At 40.5% G+C, this 23457-nt stretch overlaps 1 protein-coding gene across 1 annotated transcript in view; it reads left to right on the top strand.

Annotated features, from left to right (window-relative positions):
- The window catches only part of INSIG1 (insulin induced gene 1), a 15965-nt gene extending 2566 nt beyond the window's left edge, over nt 1-13399 (top strand). Inside the window, exons 2-6 of the mRNA XM_060782591.2 lie at nt 3304-3677; nt 6355-6479; nt 7757-7923; nt 8942-9041; nt 10492-13399. Coding sequence (XP_060638574.1) covers nt 3311-3677; nt 6355-6479; nt 7757-7923; nt 8942-9041; nt 10492-10521 — 789 coding nt within the window. The 5' untranslated portion in view covers nt 3304-3310 and the 3' untranslated portion in view covers nt 10522-13399. The remainder of the gene's footprint in view (nt 1-3303; nt 3678-6354; nt 6480-7756; nt 7924-8941; nt 9042-10491) is intronic.
- Nucleotides 13400-23457: the final 10058 nt, after the last annotated feature.

Genomic DNA, 23457 nt, shown 5'->3' with positions numbered 1-23457 from the left:
TGATACTGTTAATAGCAATGCATGTCTTATGATTGTAACCTCGAGGGTAAAGTTTTTGTGGGTAAATTAGCCTAATCCCCGTTCCTTATTTCGCCAGAAGATGTTCAGGCAGGAGCTCCTGCCTCCAGAAAGTAATCCGTCTCCAGATTTGTCTTGCTTGAAGGTGGTGTGATGAGGGAGAGATTTTAGAATTAATTTTAAAGCCAACCAAAATACAATTGTATATTAGATAAAAAAATATTGCATGAATGGTTAGATATTCCTCTTGAAATAGCTCTCCTTCCTGAAGTAGAAAAGCAGCCCAGTAATGGGCCATGTTCCAGAAGCATTCTCCTTTTTTCCCACATCTATGGCAGGCATCCTCAGAGGTTGAGGGGTCTGTTGGAAACTAGGCAAGTGAGGTTTATATATCTGTGAAAGAACTCTTGACTGCTTGAGACAAGTGTGAATGTTGCAATTGGGCAGCTTGATTAGCACTTATTGGCCTTGCAACTTCAAAGCCTAGCTGGATGCTGCCTGGGGAAATCCTTTGTTGGCAGGTGTTAGCTGGCCCTGATTTATTCTTGTCTGGAATTCCCTCCTTTTTAGCGTTGCTTTTAATTGATTGTCCTGATTTTAGAGTTTTTTAATACTGGTAAGCCAGATTTGGTTCATTTTTATGGTTTCCTCCTTTCTGTTGAAATTGTGTATTTCAATGGCTACTTTGTGTAGTCTGACATGGTAGTTGTTAGTGTGGTCCAGCATGTCTGTGTTCTCAAATAATAGGCTGTGTCCAGTAATGGTCTTTTCAGAAGGGAGAGTTGTTTGGGGTTGCATCAAGCTCTGATAGCATGAAAGGTAAGAGTAAGCAATAGGACAACCCATTGAGGCACTTTTGGGAGTAAAAGATGCCCCAGGTTCAATCTCCAGCATCTGTAATGAGGGCTGGAAAAAGATTACTGAATGAAATATTGGAGAGCTTGTGTTAAGTGGACTAGACAACATGAAGCCAAATGGACATAGTCTGATCTGGTATAAGGTAGCTTTTCATACTCAGTTCCATCTTGCAATATGACTTTTACTTGGACAGTCCAATCTTAGGCAGTTTTTAGACTAAGGATTTGGAAGTAAATCCCGCTGTTTTAGTTTAGTCTTAGATAAGCAAGTATAACATTGCAGACATAGACTGTAGCTCAGAGATCGATGGCATGTTTTCTTTGTGTGAAGTCCCATTCTCAGTCCCTGGCATCACGTAAGGCAGTGAAATAATATTGTCTAAAGACTCAGGGATATGTTCTCAGCTGTTTGACAATATTGTTCAAAATGAATCATTATCTTGGGTTGGTATAAGCTGTGCTTCCTTTGGACCCAGCATTCTTATAGTAGTGAATCAATATTGAATGATAGAAATCGCTGCATCCTATGTTTGCGAAGGGGTAATGGCTAGTAGGTGGAAATTCTATCTAAAATGAAGTGGTCTTCGAAGCTGCAGTTTGGACATGTGAGGAGGGGGACCAGCAGGTTGAAATCAACACTGAAGAGATAGTGACAGACATACAACTTTTCAAAGGTCTTTCCAGACCACAGTGTTGTGCCTGTTAGTCCAGTAATGAAGGCCACTTGTAGCCTGTACATCTTAATCTTGCAATCTTGTCAACACATACACCTACACACCTTCTTAGTAATTATGGGTAAATCTTGTGTAATATCTTCATGTGAAGGAATCTTGGTGATCTTTCCAAAAGTTTTCTTTCATGTATGTGGTGGGAGATGACATGCCTGTATTTTTCTGAAAAGAGTAGGTGTACATCTTGACAGGGTGGGCAGGTTCTTCTGTCCAAGGAAAGACTTGTTTTGGGAGGGGGGGAGCTTTGTAGGAATCAAAACTTCAGGAAAAATGTGCATTTTGTAGGTAGGGGCAGTAACAATGTTTGGAAAATGTGTAATTGGAAGTTTTGACTAAATATCTCAAGTTATTCCTGTCTGAACAAATATGTACAAATTTACAATACTTTTGGTCTTCTCAGTAGACTTTGTATCTTGATGTAATTTGTTTTCTCATTTAGTTTTGTCATGGTAGAGAAAAGTGAAGTTCTAGGTACATATTCTTATCTCTCCTTACATGTTAAAAACAGCAAGGCCACTAGTTCTGCTAACTTAATCAGTTAAAGTTTTTCCTGGCCTTCTTGAAAAGCTCAAACCAGTGGAAATAGTCTGAATGTCACACAACTTGAGAATTTCCCAGCTCCTTTGTTTGTGTGAAGTTTCAAAAGTCCTGGCTTATTTGTAAGATCTCTACATGGATACCTAAAAAAACTATGGATAGTAGTGAACCCTATATTTTGACTACATTTAGGAAGAAGCAACCATAGAATGGCACTGGATGACAGAGCAGTGGACCTCTCTGCCCCGGAGTGTGGTGGAGGCTCCTTCTTTGGAAGCTTTTAAACAGAGGCTGGATGGCCATCTGTCAGGGGTGATTTGAATGCAATATTCCTGGTTCTTGGAAGGGGGTTGGACTGGATGGCCCATGAGGTCTCTTCCAACTCTTTGATTCTATAGAGAGAGCCATGGCCACTTCAAGGGGTAGGGGGCTATTTTTCAGAGCACTTGTATGGATAAGGGGGTGGTAATACAGTATACATTATTCTGTATTTAATACACAGCTCACTGAGACATGTTGTTTAAATTATGATGGAAGCTGCCTTGCCTTCTCTTCCATATGTGTTGACCAAAAAATCTTGCCCTTCAAAGTTTTTTAAGGCAGGTTTAAGAGTGTGAGCCATGACCACCTGTGAGTTTTGTGATTGAATGCAAAGTTGTACATGGGTTTCTCCACTTCTGATCTTTATGTTTGGTTACACTGGCTGTACAAAGTACTTCCATATTGTAGTAATAATATAGCATTTTTTATTAAACAATATCACTATTTCAGTGCTTAGACGCATTCAAATCCATAATGTCTTTAATGCATACAATAGCCCTGTAAGATAGAACAGTGTTATTCCATTACTGCCAGGTGGAAGAAGGAGGTTGAGACTAAAAGCATAGTTCCTCATGTAATGCCACCTTATGGGGCAATGCTGAAATGTTACTTGTATTGATGATTTTCTAAGTTATAATGCAGTCGTCGCTTCTGTACTTTTCCACATCTTTGGCATATTTGGCAAATGATGTTAAGTTGGTCTCATATTAACTCTTGCTTGTGAAATAGCTTTCTGTTCTACCTAGAAAAGTGTGAAGCCTGGGAGACTGCAGAGGAAAAACATGCCTGCAGCCTGATTTGGCTGTAAAGCTCTAACCACATTTTGATGTGTATTACAGAAATCTAATGGAGAAGCCTGCACCCAGAGCGGAGGATCGTACCTGGAGCTGTTCCTGTACTGCAAGAGGAAGGCACAGAATCCCCTTAGGTGGAACTGCTACAGGGCTGGCAGCCAAAGTGGGTGAAATGTTGAGCACATCTGTCTCAAGTTCTCCCCTAACGCTTGTGAGTCGCAGTAGCCGCAGCAGCAATTTGAACTTGAGCAAAGATGTGGTGCAGCGGAGCCTGGTGCTCTTTACGGTGGGCACTTTTCTCGCACTGGTGTTGAATCTGCTGCAGATCCAGAGAAATGTGACTCTGTTTCCTGAGGAGGTCATAGATACCATCTTCTCCTCTGCTTGGTGGGTGCCCCCTTGCTGTGGCACAGCAGCAGGTGAGTGATTGAGATAAACTGTAGTTGACTGGCAGGTTGTATTTGCTTGGGGAAGGCCGTGGAGGGGCTTGTTACTTCACTGAAGTTATGTTTTGGTTAATTGCCCAGCTTTATGCACATTTTCTTTCCTTTTTTTCGCAAAATCTTTGTCCAGAAAGGGTTCTTGAGTGGCATTCATTCCTTTGTTAGACATTTCTCAAGAATGGCTTTACCAATCAGAATTTTAGGCACCTTGTACATTCATCTCAGTAGTAAGTAGATTTGCAAAATATTAAGAATAGATAACAAAGCTTGGTTAGCTCTGATAATTCATGAGCAGAGTTCTAAAACTTACAGTCAGACACATGTCCTTTGCTAGGAACAACCAAATTTGGGGGGGGGGGGGGCAGCAAACGGACCTGGGCAGCCTGTCGCATTCCTTAACCGGTCCTGCTGTGTGAGTTGGCACAGTGGCTGATCCTGAGAACAAGGAAGAGTTTCCTCTAGCTATTGTCTGTCAGGATTGAACACAGGGGCTGGGGTGACTCATCACCAGACTCTGCCTTCCTGATTGGCTGTCTCTTCAAACTGGTGAGCCGCATGTTCCTGTTCTTATTGGTTGGCTTCATGAACATGCCACACACTTGAATCAAAAACAAGGAAGTCACATGTTTTGACAGCAGAGAAGGGGAAGTGAAGCTTGGCTGGGTGCCTATTATAAGAGCAGCTGCAGCAGTCGGCAGAGACCTAGGAGTTCTTCAAAATCCCAAACGGTGCAGAAACCTGTGAATGCTAATTTAAAATAGGAAGCCCTTTTGCACACAATAGATAGGAAGCATATACCTGAACTAAGAGTGAACTAAAAAGAGTATTAAACTCAACATGGATGAAAATCTTAGTTGTTTGCAAACTATGAACCCAAACACTTTTGTTTGCCAAGTTTTTGAATAGAGCTACTAGGAAAAGCCAACAGAACACATTATTCTAGAACATGTTTTAGATTGCTTTCCTATTAAAATGGATATCATGGTCTATTCAAGCTGATGTAGCACCATTCAAACCTGGAACTCTTCAGAAATGAGAGAATTCGAAGGGAATGCAAAAAGTGCTAAATAAGCTGATCAGGACTACTCACTTGTTATGGCTCCAGATGCTGGTTAATGGAGCCCCCATGATCCCTCAATATTTGTTATGTTGGTTGTGGCTGATGGAAGATGCATTCAGCAATCTCCAGGGAGGCACAGATAATCTCATTCCAATTATCTCTGATGATGATGTGAAGAATATTATTTCTATTTTGCAGTGACAGTCTAGGTGTTAGAAAGTATAGCAAGTTCGTACTAAGGCCATTGTGTAAATGGGTGGTTATACAGAATTTTTAACCCCCCAAAAGTAATTTCCAAGGTCATGTAGCTACTGTGGTTCTCCTTCAGTTTAGTAAATCAGCTATTTTGAAAATGATGTGATCCCAGAGTGTGTTTTCTGGCATCCTAAAGTATAGCTTAGAAAACATTTCTTTTCAGTACTAAACAGAGTTGGTGCTAGCATCGGCCTGATGTACCAATCCCTTTGCCTATAGTTGTTATTCCTGGGCTGAATTAAGTATTATAGCTAGCTTGTGCTGATCAGCCATACAATCATGTTTTGTATGGGGAAAGAAGATAGCTTTGGCAAGCTAACACAGAAAAAGAGCTTGTCTATTGCTAGTCTATAAACTTTTCATACCAGATATAAGAACTGTGTAAAGATTACCTCTTTGTGTGAATGGGATTTGGAACCAAGTCAAAGTCAGCAGGGCATAGTTCTCTGATTATGACTTTGGAGACCATGGTTTGAACCCCAGGTGAGTCATGGAAATTCACTGAGTGACAACTCTGTGGTCAAACTTATTGCAAGGTTTTCTTGACAAGATTTGTTCAGAGTTGGCCTCTCAGCCTCAGGGAGGGAAAGCCCCTCTGAACAAATGTTATCAAAATAGGTAAAAAGTTTGTTGATCATTCTGAAATGCCTGCTGCTCAGTGATTATTTGTTAAGCCCATAACTTACCTGTCACTAGAAAAAATGTAATAATTAACTACTACAGTGGATGTTAAAAATCAGTAATAATTCCATCTCAGAGCATATATTTTACATATGTACTTCTCCCGTCATTATCAGATGAGGACATAACTTTATGGCTTTAAGGTTTTTAAGAGTCTTCAAACTTGGGTGCTTTTTGAAAGTTGGTAAGCATGTAGAACGTTTTCCCACCAGTGTTATAGAAGGGAGGCCAGTCGTCCGATCTGCTCCTGCTGAATTTTGGGAAATGTAGTTTAAGGAAGCAGAGGGCCTCTCTAGCAGAAAATTCCAAAGGCTCTGCCCTGAATTCCATTTCCCAGAATTTTGCAGGAGGAGCTCTAGTGATTGACCAACAATAGCCTCTGTTCTGTAATGCTAGTGGGAAAATGTCCTTAGTTTCTTGATAGTAGGGAAGATAATTGTGTAACGGAACTTTCACTCCTTCCTGGAATTACAAGTGGCAAATATCCGTTGTCCTGTAGCATCCCAACTAACAGATCGAATTGCACTATAATACATGAAGATTAAACTTTTCAAATGTTTTTATATACGTAAATCAAGCTTTTTTGTGTATGTTGTGGAGATGAATATGTAGAGGTATGAAATAACTGTATGAATAAATTGTCTTTATTTTTTACAGCTGTTATTGGCCTGCTTTATCCCTGCATTGACAGTCACCTTGGAGAGCCTCATAAATTCAAGCGAGAATGGGCCAGCGTAATGCGATGTATAGCAGTCTTTGTTGGGATTAACCATGCAAGTGCTGTATCCTTTAAATAATTTGCAAATATCTGTACTGTAGTTACAAGGAGAATTCATTTTGATAACTTTTAGATTTTTTTAGGCAATACGTGATCAACTTTTAACTAAAATACCACATATAAGCTGAAAAGACTCAATTTCTCAGATGTTAGTTTCTATACTTGCTATACTTGCTTCTCCTTAAAATATGCCCTTGAATGTGTGTGACTTGTGGGTTTTTTCTATGAACTATAATGCTATTTCTGTTAGCAGAAGGGAGACCCTTATCTCCTATAGCAGGACAAGGGTTTGACTCTGATTCCTGGAAGACTGCTGAGGAGATTTTGCTATTTGTGGTCTGTGTTGGTATCTGCTAGTAACAGGTAAATTTTCAGGGTGGAATTAATGAAATATTAGGGGTCACATAAGATAAAGGGTCTGCTAGAAATAACCTCATTGAAATCAATGATCAGAAGTGTTTGCATAGAATTGGAAAATCATGCGAAGCCAGACTTTTTCTTTGAATGTTATTATAGCATCTCATAGAACTACTAACTTCCCTTGCATTGTCTGGACTGATTATACAATGAATATTGTGTGCACACACCCTTTATGCGAGGGTGGGTCAAAAAGTTTTGCTTTCTGTGTCATAAAAATGTTATGAATGAACATATAACAACAGATCATAACCTGAACTGTCCTCTGCTCAAAACTCCCGTTCAATATGGTCACAATCAATTTGTACATGTTTGCGCCATCGTTTAACCCAGGCATCAAAACCATTTTGGAAAATTCAGGGTTTTGCTTTGTGACCCATGATTTTAAAGCTGATTTAACGTAATTGATTCTGAAACTTGTAGGTTGTCTTTCAAAAAAACAACCTACGTGGTTTCAGATTTAATGACTTGAATGACATTAAAACAGCTTTAAATTTAAGGGTCACAAAGCAAAATCCTGAACTTTTCCAAAATGATTTTGATGCCTGGGTTAAATGATGGAGCAAATGTGTGCAAATTGATGATGACTATGTTGAATGGTGGTTTTGTGTAGAGGACAGTTCAGGCTGTGAACTGCAGCAACTTCTGTTATATATTCATAACAGTTTTATGACACAGGAGGCAAAACATTTTGACTCACCCTCATATATTTGAATAATGGAAAGCGTCATAGTTGTAAGGAGAAGTATCTCAGAAGCAAGTACTTAAATAAATGATAAATTTTGTGGTTGTATTTGAGAAAGTTTGTGGGGAAAAACTTTTCAGTCATTAAGATCACCATTTTTTCCTTAGCTTCTTAAATAGAAATTGGATTTTGCAAACAATGTCCAGCTCTCTTTAACACTAGCAGCTTTGTCACTGGGCCTGTGGTGGACATTTGATCGTTCAAGAAGCGGCCTGGGCCTTGGAATCACGATAGCTTTTGTAGCTACTCTGATTACTCAGTTTCTTGTCTATAATGGTGTTTATCAGTAAGTATCTCTCTCATTATGTCACTTGAGCTTGTCCCGGCTGCTTTTGGAATCTGAATCAAGTTTAAACTTGTATTACATTCTTAAGCACTATTCATGCATTGTTTTGGTAAAAAGTGAAAATCAGTAGCACCTGTGTCACAGTGGCATTACAATCTTCCCATAATAAAGGTAAAGGTTTCCCCTAACATTAAGTCTAGTCATGTCCAACTCTTGGGGTTGGTGCTCATCTCCATTTCTAAGCCAAAGAGCTGGCATTGTCCTTAGACGCCTCCAAGGTCACACAGCCAGCATGACTGCATGGAGCTCCATTGCCTTCCTGCCGGGGCAGTGCCTAATGATCTCACATTTGCATATTTATGAACTGCTAGGCTGGCAGGAGCTGGGGCTAACGGCGGGAGCTCACCCCGCTCCCTGGATTCAAACTGCCAACGTTTTGGTCAGCAAGTTCAGCAGCTCGCCGCTTTAACCTGCTGTGCCACTGGGGCCTCTTCCCATACATTTATTTTAATTTAATTTTAAAGTAATTTAATTTATAATGCATTCTTCCTATAAATTTTTTGTATTTAAGGATTATACTTTGTCTATGCTAAATTATAAAGCCTCCTTCACAGTAGAAATTCAATGGTCTTCTAGGAAGGGTAGAGCTTTCCCTTCTCTGCCAGCTTCCAGTGTTTTTTAATTATTTTATAATTTCATGTAAGTAACTTTTTTAAAGGATGTGCTGCATGCAGTTTACAAGGCTGAATGTGTAGACATCCTCAAAAGATGTTTAATAGCAACTACTAAAGAGTAAGCCCTAACCTAGCACAGAATGGCAGTGGTGGAAATAAATAGTAAGTAAAAAGAATATGTTCTTCAGTCAGATACTTAGTGTTGCTGACAAAAGGTGATATGTCAATATATGTGTTCATAATACTGTCACTGTATTTGTCCAGTGTAGTCAAATGTTGATGATTGAAATGGACAGGTCTTGTTGCTAACAGGCTCTAACTTGGTCTTTTAAAACTTTTTTTAGGTATACATCTCCTGATTTTCTTTACATCAGATCCTGGCTGCCATGTATATTTTTTTCAGGAGGTGTGACTGTGGGAAACATAGGACGACAACTGGCTATGGTAAGTATCATGCATGTTTAATAAGCACTGAAAGTCCATTGTGCCCCATTAGAAGGTGATTGCAAGAAGTGTGGCCACAGGTTAATGAAGGACCAAAATGCTTCCATGACATGTTTGAGAAAATGAATGTATTGGAATGAACTTTTCCTATGTTAGGTTTCAGAATAGGGCTGTGAATGGCCATGGCAGAAAGCGGTTATCTGTGTGAAGGATGGATGAAACTTCGTGCAGCATAGCCAGAATGAGGTAGCGTAATAGTAGATAGCCTACAACTCTAGTTTTTTACATGCTAATTATGATATAATTAGCCATACGACTGTACTTTCTGTGTGGAGAGTGCTTGACAGTTTCACATTTGATAGAAATTGAGAGTTAAGCTATTTATTTATTTATTTTGTATCAAAAATATTGCATAAATTAGTATAAATTGATTAAAAATAGAAGGCTAAATATATTTTGACCAAAAACGGGCAACAGCAACCACATTCTCTGTAGCCTCAAGCAATTCTTCCTCTGTGCATGAGGCAGGGCATTGTGGACAAGCATACAGATGCATTATTGTTTGTTCTGCTCCACAGTCGCACAAGGTGGAAGATTCTTCTAGGTAGTGCCATTTTGCCAGGTTATCTTTTGATCTGCCCACACCATTTCTGAGTCTGTTCAGGGACTTTCAAGTTGCCCATTCTTGATTTAGACCCTGGAGGAAGACCCTGGAGGAAGTTAAGCAACGTAGTCTTTGGGAAGTGGCTAGAACCTGAAAGCAATGTTTTGGACCATGGTCCTCATATTGGAAACCTATGTGTTGTTCTTCTTAACCACTTCCCTCCCCTTTTTTAAAGTAGGTGGATAAGAATTGCCCTCTTTTCCTGTCACTAGAAATGTGTTTTACATACAGATATTGTTTAAGTGTTGTTCCCCCAGCTGACTAGATTGTTTATTGCTGCTCTGGCCAGAGTGAAGAGGGGGGGGGGGGGGGGTACAGTTGAAGACAGTTCCATCTTGTCTCCTGTGCTTTACTAATTATAATATAATATATTGTATATACAAATAATATTTATAATATAATGTAATGCAATATAATACTACTAATAATACAATATTACAATTATATATTTTATATTACATGTAATATTACTAATAATATTACAATATAATGGTGTAGTACAATATAGTAATATATAATACAGATATTGTACATACTATGCTAATAATTTAATGTGTGTGTGTGTATAGTAAGCCGCACTTGCGTCCTCTTCGGGATGAGAAGGGTGGCATATAAATGTCGTAAATAAATAAATATTGGAATGCTTTAATGGCACATTACTTGGTCTGTACAAAATCAAACTCGTGATCTTCCACTAATTTCAAAGAACATAATCAGATTTCAGTGCAAGCCAAATATTGCTTTTATTTTTAGAAATTACAGTAACATTTCTTGTTTTGATCACAGGGTGTTTCTGAGAAGCCTCACAGTGACTAAAGGCGGCTTGAATGGCCTGAAGTACCTGCAGGAAGATAGAACTAAGATCTCTTGTTGATTCCAAACTAGGATTTCTTCTTCTTGAATAGCCTGAGTGAGCTCCCTGCACAAATGACTGGTGAAAAAGATCATTCAGCTTAAGAGTGGCCAAGAGCTTACCTCAATATATTTAGGAGAAGTCTCTGGGCTTGGCTGTTCTGTGGAAGAGTCCAGTACAGACTTGGGACACGACGAGCCCGTGCTTAATGGCAGTTCTCTTGCACGTTGGGTTTCAGTTGAAGATGCTGAAAAAGCTGCCATATTTCAAAGCCTTGAAACTAAAGCTTTGTACAAGTGCCCAAAGAAAGTTGATTGGTGCTGAGGGGTAGGGTATGTGAATGGGTTTAATAGGAATACTGATTATTCAAATATCCTTTAAGAAAGGGTTGCTGTTAAACAAAAGGTGACCAGGGAAAAAATGCAATCTTTTTGAAGTTGTGTTGAGAAATAACTGACCATGGGCACAATCCATTTGGAAGGCTCAAGTGAAATCAAGGGGAGCAAATCCTGCTCATTTCTGAGGAGTACTGATCTGAAGTTCTACTTTGATTTGAGCAGATTTTTTTTTCAGTACAGGAGTATTTGTGGGTTGGGAAGAGTTAAATTATCTTGTTGACAGAAGCAATAAGCCTGTCACCTGTTGATCTGTGGTTGAATGATCATTTAGTAATTTATGGTCCTGCTATTGAATACACCTAGCCAAAACCAATTACTGTCCAGTAATGTATGTCAATACATCTGTTATGTGCATCCTTAAGTATTTTACTGGGAAGCCTGTCCTCGAGAATACTGCATCAGTTAAAGGGAGGAGTCATTCCTGTGTGACACCTGTTGAGCTTTATGAGAATCTGACTGGTTTCAGAATCCAAACGAGCTTTGCCATGAGAAAAACAGAGCAAGCCAACAGTGTTACTCAATGCTTCTTATAAATGATCCTGTTTTACAGTGTATTTCTGAAAAACTCTTTGTGTTTTGGGGGTTAGGGTTGGTCCTTGCAACTCTACAGAACTTGCAATCTGTGATTGCCTTGTAAGGAAGAATGCTTCTGTTACTACATTAAGTATCTGATGTTTCATAAATATTTCATGGTGAGCACAATAGTCATTTAGATAGCATAGACTGCAGTTGCCCTAACGAACAACAAGTATTGGGTCTCAGCATTTTAAGGGCAATGTGCAGTTGAGAAAAATCTGAGCCTTGTAGTCTCTTTAATATCTTCATTGAAGAACTGAATCCTAAAAGAGTCATAATTTTAAATTTATTTCAGTCCTGAATGGAAGCAAAAAGAATCAGCAATAAATTAATGAGCAATGCTAGTTTATATTTTACACTAAACTCAAATTATTCAGTTTACCAAGCACACACTTACGTGCTGCTAACTTTCTCCATTGGGCAGTTAGCTCCTCTTCCATTTCCAGTCTCCTGTGTCTTCTAGTTTAGCCAGTGACTCATGTTTAAGACTTTAAGATGAAGTTAAATAATGCTATGAATATAGCCTACTGTTGTGGAGACAAGATTCTGTGGATCAAGGCACTAATCCCAATACTAAAGGAGGACTGGGCTCCTTAAAATCCCATCACAGCTTTCATGTCGCCATACTTTGTTCCACTGTTGCAAAAAATGACTCCACTTCTGCTAGATGTTGCCCATCATCTGAAACGTCCCTTCCCTGAGATACACTTAGGGTATTGCTGTTTTAAAACTAGGAACGTTAGCCAAGTTTTCCAAACTTATAAAAGCTGTTTGAAAACAGAAACAAAATTGATAAGTGCTTAGTAATGCCCCCCCCCCCCCCCCAAATTGGATTAGAATCAGACCTAGAGGCAAATTTATCTTCTATTTTCTCATCTTCATGGTACAGTATCTCCCAGAAGAACTAAAATCCTCTGGCTACCTTCACTTGCCTCTGAGTCAAGGTGACAGAACAAAAAGAGTGGGGGAAACACCTCCCTCTGCATCCCAATTGAAGCTCTTCTAAACAGTGGTTGAAAGGTAAATTAAAAATTGTTCTAGGATCTTGTGGGATATGCTTTTGAAAACAATACAGGCTTGCACAGGTGAACAACAATATATATCCAAACCCCTTCATTGGCTAGGAAAATTAACAAAAATCTCATGCATACTTGAAAGTTTGGGAATTATACTCCAGATGTTCTTAGGTGAGCTTACCTTCCTTGATGTTAAATCTGTTTGGAAAATGCTTAGGTGCTCTAGGCAAATAGGTTTTATTTGTTCTTGAGCGAAGGAGTGGTCAGGAAGATGGCAAACGGGAACATACCAATAACTTGCTTTGAAAGAATGCCACTGAAATCTGGTATTGCTCAATAATAAACCAAATGTTGCAGCCTTAAAGCCTGTCTTGTCACATTTAATTGTTCTTGAAAGATGTATTAATAACCTTTCTCTAGTAATTACTCTATTTTAAATTATATTACACATGGAGTATGCCCAAGTGAATGTCTATGAGCAAGAAAAAAGCCGCTGAACTCATTAAATGTAGTTGGAAGTAACCATTACAGAGGCTGCAAAGAACAATTTTTACACACCTTTAATGCTAGGTGCAACTAAAGAGGACAATGGTAAAATGTAAATATGTAATCATATAAATGAGTATTTTACTTGTAAAGGTTTATTTGTAAATCTGTTTTGAAAAGACAGCCAAAATATGTTATAAGTTCAATCTTGCCAATTCTTGTAAGTATCTGAACCAAAGTGGTCAGAGTTTGTGTTACAAAAGGGGGAGGGGGGCTCTGCACTCTTCTGGATGGTATCTTTCAATTTTCAGACTCAATACATTTTTCAACTGTGTTTTTTTAAAAAAATAAAGCTTTCAAACAGCTGTCTGTGTTGTTTTTTAACTCGTGATGGTACTCCAGAGTGATGACAAAAAGTCATTTGACGGAACTGTCAGAATCTTCCCTGATTGTTGGTCTTGACACTACATTGTGACCAGCATTCATAAAGTTGACAACTTCACCTTCTCTAGAGTTACTCCATGAGATGTGCTATTTCTGTATACAAGTGGAAATAGTTCGTAGTGCGTTACTTGTATGCCTCATCCACAAGACTGCATATCGTTTTCACATCTGATGTCATACTTCATCCAGACGCAGAAGACTTCCCGGTGCTGTGTTGCCCCTGTGTAGGAAGCAGAGAAAAGGGATTGTGTTCACAATATATTGTGATCTCTCTGATAGAGCATTGGGGGAAGGCTCCCATGGAGTGTATTGCTATCTCAAATTTAGAAAGCCACTGCCCTGCAAATTAAGGCAGGTGGTGGAATGACCTAAAATGTTTACCTGGTTGGCTAGGAGCAGAACTAAGGGGTTGTTTTGGGAAATGCTTGCAGCTTTAACTCAAAAGCACTGCTAAGATAAGAGTAAGGCCAGATAAGCAGGTATTTATTATTTATTTATGATATTTCTATCCCACCTTTCTCAGCCCAAAGGCAACTCAAGGCCACTTACAAGTTGGCAGCAATTCGATGCCATAATAATCACAGTGTACAATTAAAAACATTTAAAACAATATAAAACTATTAAAATGTGTACAAGAAGAATTGGTTCTGAGTATTTGGAGACAGGATAAAGTCAAAACACAATGGCAAGCCTGTAATCACAATGGAAGTGATAGGCAAGCAGATGCCATTCTAGGAGGAGGCTTGGGCCATAGTTTCCCATAAAACCACTGCCTGTATCTCATGATCTTGCCTAATCACCTCTGTGTATTAAATTAGCTTTAAAATAAACAACACATTGAAGAGCATTTGATGTCAATGGCATTTAAGAACTGCATTTCAAAGACTTTCAAAAACAAAATGCCTGAGTCATGTGGCTGTCTCATTGTGTCTGAAACACTCCTCAAAGGTCAGTTGGGCGAAATTTTCCATGCTGTACTTGAGAAGCCTATTCTCTGCCTGACGAAGCAGTAAAACTTCAGTGCTTCTGTACCACTTTGACCTTCTGGAGTGATCTGGTTAATGTATTTCTTAGCCAATAACAGTAGCTTATCAGATCTCCTGACTGAGTGACAAGCTTGGCACGCAATTTATTTTCATACCTGTCCACTGAACCTGATATAAACAGAAAATCTTTTGTTTTTCCAACCTCACATTTCTTCAGATAGCAAGAGCTCCCTCTTGTGACACATCCCATTCAGCTCAACCTCAAAATATTTTGAGAAAGAGACTTTTGAGAAACAGGGAAGAAAGTAGGGAGTTTCTTTTAAAAATTGTAACCATAATGGTAATTAATTGGGAGCTTGGGGCTATATTTTAAAAGAAACCTCCAAATTGTGTTATTGCAAAATATGAATATGACGATTCCTTTCTCCTGTTTCTGCTAAGTTCAAATTTCAGAAATAGCATTAAATCAGCCACTTGAGACCACTCCCTTTGCACATAATATCCTTTCTCATGTGGAAGCAAACAGATGAGATCCTGCTGCATTGAGTGATTTTCAAATACCTTGGAAAAAGCTGAAAAGTTAGCTGGAGTGGCCATCAGTACTTGTCAAGTAGGACACAGCTCTTCTGTGTGCCATTTTGAAACATTGCTAAGAAATATCAGGTATATAAGATTCTTCCTGTTTGTTGTTTATTCATTCAGTCACGTCCGACTCTTTGTGACCTCGCCAGAACTCCCTATTCACTGTCACCACCCCCAGCTCCTTCAAGGTCAAGCCAATCACTTCAAGGATAGTAGCCATCCATCTTCTCCTTGGTCAACTATCTTCTCCAATCGTCGCATTTATATTTTGCAATCCCTTGGTGGATTGTCATCTTATCGTGGTGAGGGGGCTTGCATGTTCCAATGAACCTGCAAGTGCAACGACTGGAGTTGTGCACTCCCAGGAGTGGTCCCAGGGGAGGTTCCAGACCAAGCACAATCTGACGACCTCAACGGCGGAGCTGGTGGTGGATAACATGGTACATGTTACAATGGCTGTGAAGGTGGAAGAAGGCGGCAACAGATTGAGAAGCCCCCATCGTCGTGTTAACCATGCCACAGGATGGGATCTCAATCTGAGAAGACTGTGTGTTAGCCAGCTATGCACTGACCTCCACACATTAAAAAAGCTCATGCACAGGCATCTTCCAAAGAACAAACAAACAAATCAACAAAAAGTCCCATAAGGATCAGCGAGCGGTGACGGGGGCAGAACTGTGAAATCTGGAAGCACCTAGTCACAGACTGGCACATGGGCGGTAGATATGGACTCAGTTGTTCTACCTCAAGGTATGAGGCAGTTGAGTAGTTTGGCAGCTGTATCCACAACTAAGCAGCCCTTTTTAGGATCCACTCTGTTCACCCCACATGGGGAAGGGGCTGGAAAAGGTGCCCTAAACATAGTCTGCCCCTTTTACCCCTGACTGGACTGCTGCGTCCAGTGGGGTCACCATCCTGTGGCCAAAAAAGAAAAATGAATGGAAACCGATGCCCTCACTGCAGGAGAACATGCGGGTCAAGAATAGGGCTCCACAGGCATCTACGTACCCACCGCCAGGACACCACACTTGGAGGACAATCTTACTTGGACAACGAGGGATTGCCTAAGTAAGTAAGTATTTTGCAATAACATGATCTGGAGGATTTCTTCCTTTTTCCTTCCATTTTCCCCAGCATCATTATCTTCTCCAAGCTTTCCTGTCTTCTCCTTATGTGGCCAAAGTACTTCATCTTTGGTCAGGCATTATTTCTTGGAGTGTGGACTGGTTTGATCTTCTTGTGGTCCAAGGCACTCTCAGAATTTTCCTCCAGCACCACAGTTCAAAAGAATCCATCTTCCTTCACTCAGCCTTCTTTATGGTCCATCTCTCACATCCATAGCTTATTACAGGGAATACCGTTGCTTTAAATATGTGGATCTTCGCTGCCAGTGTAATGTCTATACTCTTCACTATTTTATTGAGATTGGTCACTGCTCTCCTCCCAAGAAGGAAACGTCTTCCGATTTGCTGGCTGTAGTCTGTGTCTGCAGTAATCTTTGCACCTAAAATACAAAATCTCTCACTGCCTCCATGTTTTCTCCCTCTAATTCCTGTTTATTTTATTATTATTTTACTTTTGTACGGTTGGCACCTTTGCAGCTGGGATTGGTGACTTGGTTTATCTTGCATTGTATACCAAAGTGTGGAACAAAGCAATTTCAAAAGTAACTTTATGAGTGGCAACATTACCTGTGGGTAATACATTTTTCAAAGTGCCTCAGAAGATGCCAGCCACAGATGCAGGTGACATATCAGGAGAAAATGCTGCTAGAACACAGCCATACAGCCCAGAAACCACACAATGCTCCAATGCATTCTAGTTACTTTAAAATTTAGTGTTTGAAAGAATCAAAGGTAACTGGAACATCCCCCTCTAAATATTTGAAGTCAATCTAAATGGGACAGATGCATTTGTCCCATCTCCGATCCCCTCCTCTCCCAGGAATTGTTTTAAATCAAATTGCATAACCAGTTTGAAATATTTAAGAAATAAGAAAATAAATCTTGGGGGGCGGGGGTTCAAGCTAATCCCATTAGTGCCAAATTTCCTTATGACATAAATAGTAAACTGACATCCCTAATGAATGAAATCATGCGTGTGTGATCAAGAGCGGAACAGACACATGTTCATAAATGCAAGGCACAAGAAGAATTGGATCAGACTACCTTATGCAATACTGAATTTACCATAGGAAGAACATAATAATAATAATAATAATAATAATAATAATAATAATAACAACAACAACAACAACAACAACAACAACAACTTTATTTTGATACCATGCCTCCATCTCCCTGAAGGGGAGCATCAAAACCAACAACAATAGTGTAATTCAAGTCTTGATATGGATGGGTGGGCTGGTGCGTACAAGTAAAGTGCATAGATTGCATAGCAACAATTAGGAGGACACTATAGGAAATAACATTCTAACTTTGAATATAACAGTAGTAAAGTGTGTGGACAAAATGTTTGAGTCCTAGCTAGGACCCGATTGTCAAGGGAATTGTTTAGTCAAATGCACAGCGGAACATCCCAGTCTTCAGATCCTTACGAAAATTGGATAGGGAGGGTGTCAATCTAATCTCCCTGGGGAGGGAATTCCAGAGTTGGGGAGTGACAACCAAGAAGGCCCTCTCTCTCGTCTCCACCAACTGTGGCTTGTGACAGAGGTGGAAGTGAGAGAAGGGCCTCTCCAGAAGATTTTAGGGATCTTGTGGGTTCGTAAGGGAAGATGCGGTCCCAAAAACAAGCAGATTTCAAACCATTTAGAGCAGTGTTGCCAAAGATCATCAGAAAACACAGTATTTTATGTTGGTCTTGGCGGTTCTGTGTGAGAAGTTTAGCCCAATTCTATCATTGGCGGGGTCCAGAATGCTCTTTGATTGTAGGTGAACTATAAATCCCTGCAAGTACAACTCCCAAATGTCAAGGTGTATTTTCCCCAAAGTGTTCACATTTAGGCATATTGAGTATCTGTGCCAAGTTTGGTACAGATCCATCATAGCTTGAGTCCACACTTCTCTCTGGATGTAGGTGAACTAAAACACCAAAATTCAAAGTCAATGCCCACCAAACCCTTTCAGTATTTTCTGTTGGCCATGAGAGTTCTGTGTACCAAGTTTGGTTCAATTCCATCATTGGTGGAAGTTCAGAATGCTCTTTGATTGTAGGTGAACTATAAATCAACTACAACTCTGAAATGACAAAATCAATTCTCTCCACCCCACCAGTATTCAAATGTGGGCATATCAGGTATTTGTGCCAAATTTGGTCCAGATAATGAAAATACAACCTGCATATCGGATGTTTTCATTCAGATTCATAGCAGTAGCAAAATTACAGTTATGAAGGAGCAATGAAAATAAAGTTATGGTTGGGGGTCACCACAACATGAGGAACTGTATTAAGGAGTCGTGGCAGTAGAAAGGTTGAGAATCACTGGTTTAGAGCTTTATAGGGACCGCAAACTTATCGGCAGCCAGTGGAGCTGTTTAAACAGGGGGGTTGACCGCTCCCTGCAACTAGATTAATAGATAATTTTTCTCCAAAATGGAGCCTTTGGTGGCACAGTGGATTAAACTACTGAAGTGCTAAACTTGTTGCCTGAAAGGTCACAGGTTCAAATCTGGGGAGCGGTGTGAGCTTCCACTGTCAGCCCCAGCTTCTGCCAACGTAGCAGTTTGAAAACATGCAAATGTGAGTAGATCAATAGGTACCACTCCGTCGGGAAGGTAACGGTGCTCCATGCACTCATGCTGGCCACATGACCTTGAAGGTGTCTATGGACAACGCCGGCTCTTTGGCTTAGAAATGGAGATGAGTACCAACCCCCAGAGTCTCCTTTACCTTTACCTTATCTCAGAAAAAGTTTTCCTGGCATTTTAAATTCCAATAAAAGAGCAGGGGGACAAAGAGGTGCAGTGGAGCACCTGCTGTTTTGAAGAGCAGAGGCAAACCTTGCTGATTTGATTTTGGGAAGGTTATGGTGAGGGTTCAATTTTCTTCACCTTTGGTGTATTTTAGCAGCTGAACCAAACCTGGTTTATACGTGCAATCTGTTGGCCTGCCTAAAGATCCAGGGCCTCTTATTAATTGCAAGACTTTTTTTGTGTGTGTTACCTGAGCCCATGTAGGCCACAGAGGGGCTTATTTCCAAAATGAAAAAGTGAGAGGCTTTGCCTTGGAGGCACAGGTAAATTGCAGCAGATGTTGTACCTGGCTGCCGACTAAATGAATTTTTAATAGAGGCCCTCTGGAAACAGAGCCTTCAATAAAGAGAAGCGAACACTCAACATCTGGAAGGGGCTCCAAAGTAGAAAGATATGTTCCATGTTGAGGTTGTTCGTGGGTGGGGACCACCAAGGGATGCCATTTTTAATTGCGTGAATGAAGGAACAAAATTCAAACACACTCCCAGCGTAGGGCTACACATTTCTCTCTGGTCTGCAAACCTATAATTCAGGTCCCAAGGAAATGGTATATATTCTGCTTCTTGGCCCTTTGCAACAGGAGAAGCAGACCAGAATACCTACAGAAGGGGAAAAAGTTCAGCATGACAACGCAAAGGATGCATCACAAGAACACACTATGTTACAAGAGAATCCAGCCCCTGTGAGAGCATGAAAATGCTTCTGGTGTCACATTTCACTTCATGATTGTATTATTCTGATTCTAATTCATCCTAATCTTTTAAAACAGTGTTTCTCAATCTGGGGGGGTCGCAAGGGGGTGTCAGAGGGGTCACCAAAGACCACCAGAAAACACAATATTTTCTGTTAGTCATGGGGGTTCTGTGTGGGAAGTTTGGCCCAATTCTATCGTTGGTAAGGTTCAGAATTCTCTTTGATTGTAGGTAAACTATAAATTCCAGCAATTACAACTCCAAATGTCATGGCCTATTTTCCCCAAACTTCACCAGTGTTCACATTTGGAAGTATTGAGTATCTGTGCCAAGTTTGGTCCAGATCCATCACTGTTTGAGTCCACAGCGCTCTCTGGATATAGATTAACTACAACTCCCAAACTCAAGGTCAATGCCCACCAAACCTTTTCAGTATTTTCTGTTGGTCATGGGAGTTTTGTGTGCCAAGTTTGGTTTAATTCCATCATTGGTGGAGTTCAGAATGCTCTTTGATTGTAGGTGAACTATAAATCCCAGCAACTACAACTCCCAAATGACAAAATCATTCCCCACCAGTATTCAAATTCCCCACCAGTATTCAAATTTGGATGTATTGGGTATTTGTGCCAAATTTGGTCCAGTGAATGAAAATACATCCTCCTGCATATCAGATATTTACATTACAATTCGTAATAGTAGCAAAATCACAGTTATGAAGCAGCAACGAAAATAATTTTATGGTTGAGGGTCACCATAACTGAATTAAGAGGTCACGGCATTAGGAAGGTTGAGAACCACTGTGTTAAAATGTGTAGCAATGTCAACAGAATAGAGCTAATCACATAGCATATCGGGCCAATCAACAATCAGGAAAGTCAACTACAAAATCCATGGCAATTTGAGTCCATGGCTGAGTTGGATTAGCTACAGACTGCAGCAATTCCATAGGGTTTCCCTGCTCTTTTAAAGCAATCAACTTTAGGGTCTGAGTAAAATCTAGGTAATCACATAGCACAGCCTAATAGTTTGAGTGTTGGGCTATAGCTCTGGAGACTGGAGATTGAATCGACATTCAGCCATGGAGATCCACTGGGTGACTTTGGGCAAATCCCATTCTCTCAGTCTTAGAAGAAGGCAATGGCAACCCCAATCATGCCAACAAAGCTGTGTTTGCCTTGTTGTTCATTCGTTCAGTTGTCTCCGACTCTTCGTGACCTCATGGACCAGCCCACGCCAGAGCTTCCTGTTGGCCATCACCACCCCCAGCTCCTTCAAGGTCAGTCCAGTCACTTCAAGGATGCCATTTATCCATCTTGCCCTTGGTCGGCCCCTCTTCCTTTCACCTTCTACTTTCCCCAGCATAATTGTCTTCTCCAGGCTTTGCTGTCTCCTCATGATGTGGCCAAAGTACTTCAACTTTGTCTCTAGTATCCTTTCCTCCAGTGAGCAGTCGGGCTTTATTTCCTGGAGGATGGACTGGTTGGATCTTCTCGCAGTCCAAGGCACTCTCAGAACTTTCCTCCAACACCACAGCTCAAAAGCATCGATCTTCCTTCGCTCAGCCTTCCCTAAGGTCCAGCTCTCACATCCGTAGGTTACTACAGGGAATACCATGGCTTTGACTATGCGGATCTTTGTTGCCAGTGTGATGTCTCTCCTCTTTACTATTTTATCGAGATTGGACATTGCTCTCCTCTCAAGAAGTAAGCATCTTCTGATTTCCTGGCCACAGTCTGCATCTGCAATAATCTAGGGCCACCATAATTGAGAAACATCTCAAAGGCATGCAACAACAATATACCACTGTAATATCTTGGAGCCATCAAGCAAACTTTGTGCCAAAACTTGAGGCAACAAAAATAGGAATGCAGTTACAAACTATTAAGGGACAGCACCTGTTTTAGCTTATGATGGATGGGATAAAGAAGGCATAGGCAAACTTTGGGTTAGAAAATGTCCAGGTTTCCAGGTAAAGTATGGTGAAATTGAGGTAAATATGTGTTTTCTGAACAATTTAAAACATAATCATGCCAAGGCTAGGAAAGGCAGCCCTAAAATACGAGTGTCCCTTATCTGAAATGCTTGGAACTGGGAGTATTTTAGATTTTAGATTTTTTTTAAAAAAAATGGAATACATGTTTGTGCACATAGGTCAACCAGAAATGTGCACCACACAATGCAAATACTGCAAGTGCTGCTCATTAAAATATTGTGCCCAACAATTAGGGAAACTGCAAGTCGCTTCTGGTGTGAGAGAATCAGCCATCTGCAATGACGTTGCCCAGGGGACGCCCAGATGTTTTGCCATCCTATGGGAGGCTTCTCTCATTGTCTCATTGTCATGAGAAGCTGGGGCTGACAGATGGGATCTCACCCCACTCCCTGGATTTGAACCGCAGACCTTTTGGTCAGCAGTCCTGCCGACACAAGGGTTTAACCCATTGTGCCACCAAGGTCTCTACGGCTGGGTTCCATTTTTTTTCAACCACAGGATGAAAATTACCCAGAGTCCTTTAGGACATGCCTGTATGCTGTCTTGGCTACACATGTGTAGAACCATTTGCAAAATGAGTGAAATCAGCAACTGGGAAGGAAGAGGAAAAACGGTAAAAGGTAGAAGGTTTCAATGAACTCCTAGGGCTGAGCTCTCCTGTGGATATCTTTCAAGAAACAACACCCGACAATCTGCTAATGAATATATGACTCCAAACTCAAGCGCCTAATTAAACAGCAGTCAGAGAAGTTAATAAGGAGGGGAGACACAACATCCTCCTAATTAATCAGCCTGCAAAAGAGCATCTCAGCTGGGGAGGATGTTTTTCAGTCCGGCCTTCTGCCTCCAAACCTCACTGTCCCTGACAAGTTAAGGGCATCTTGCTGATCCCTCCAGGTGGTCGGCCACAATGGGCTTCTTCAAAGGCGAGCTCAAAAAGAGATTCTCCAGAACCCGTCCCCCCCCCCCCCATTTTGAAAACCAACTAAAAGCAAAAGGAAAGAACATGTTCCAAAATGTTGTCCGACCCTTTTCTCCACAGGAGACCCTTTCAATTACTTTTCATACCACTTTGTCTATTGTTGTAGAGCTAGAATGAATTCACACTCAAAACTGAAGCAGGGCCCAAAATGGGGACAAGAAAAGGTGGAGCATGTCAGTTAAAGAGGAATATCAGTGTTGTAATAGTGTACAGTGGAGCCTGTACTTAAGGGCATCCCAAGTTAAGAGTATTTTGAGAGTTGTCACTTGGCCTGGGTTTGCATTGACATAAGAGCAGCATTTTGAGTTAAGAGCTGTAGCGAATTTGTTGATCTATGTTAAATTTTTGAGGTATAGCTCTATGTTGCAATGTGGCAGAATTGGCAGAAATAGGGTAGCAACAGTAGAGGCAAGATTAATTTGCATACATGCAGCCGATTGGTCGGATTTGAAAGGGCCACTGAGCCAGGATGGCAGCTGGGGGAAAGAGAGCTGAACATTCCAAAGGGGTGGAGTTAAGTTTAAAAATAGGCAGTTAGAGAGTCAGAAACGGGAGTTAGGGATTCCTGTTTGTGAAGGACAGTTAGGAACTTCTGTGAGAGAAAAGCAGTTAGGAAAATGGAGCTTAAATTTAAAGGGAAATAAAGAAGTACCAGTGTGGTTTAAGGCGGAGTATAGTTCTGTCAAGAGTGTATGAAAAAGTAACATATTTGTTGACGTGAAACAGTTGAAGTTTGATAGGAAAATTTAACTAAGTGAATGATATTGAATGTAAGACTCAAGACTGTATCAGAACACACAAATGTAACC

The sequence above is a fragment of the Anolis sagrei genome, chromosome 6, assembly GCF_037176765.1.
Source record: "Anolis sagrei isolate rAnoSag1 chromosome 6, rAnoSag1.mat, whole genome shotgun sequence".
NCBI classification, from domain to species: Eukaryota; Metazoa; Chordata; class Lepidosauria; order Squamata; family Dactyloidae; genus Anolis; species Anolis sagrei.
Note: the sequence above shows the minus strand (reverse complement) of the source record. Positions and strands in the feature narration are given on the sequence as shown.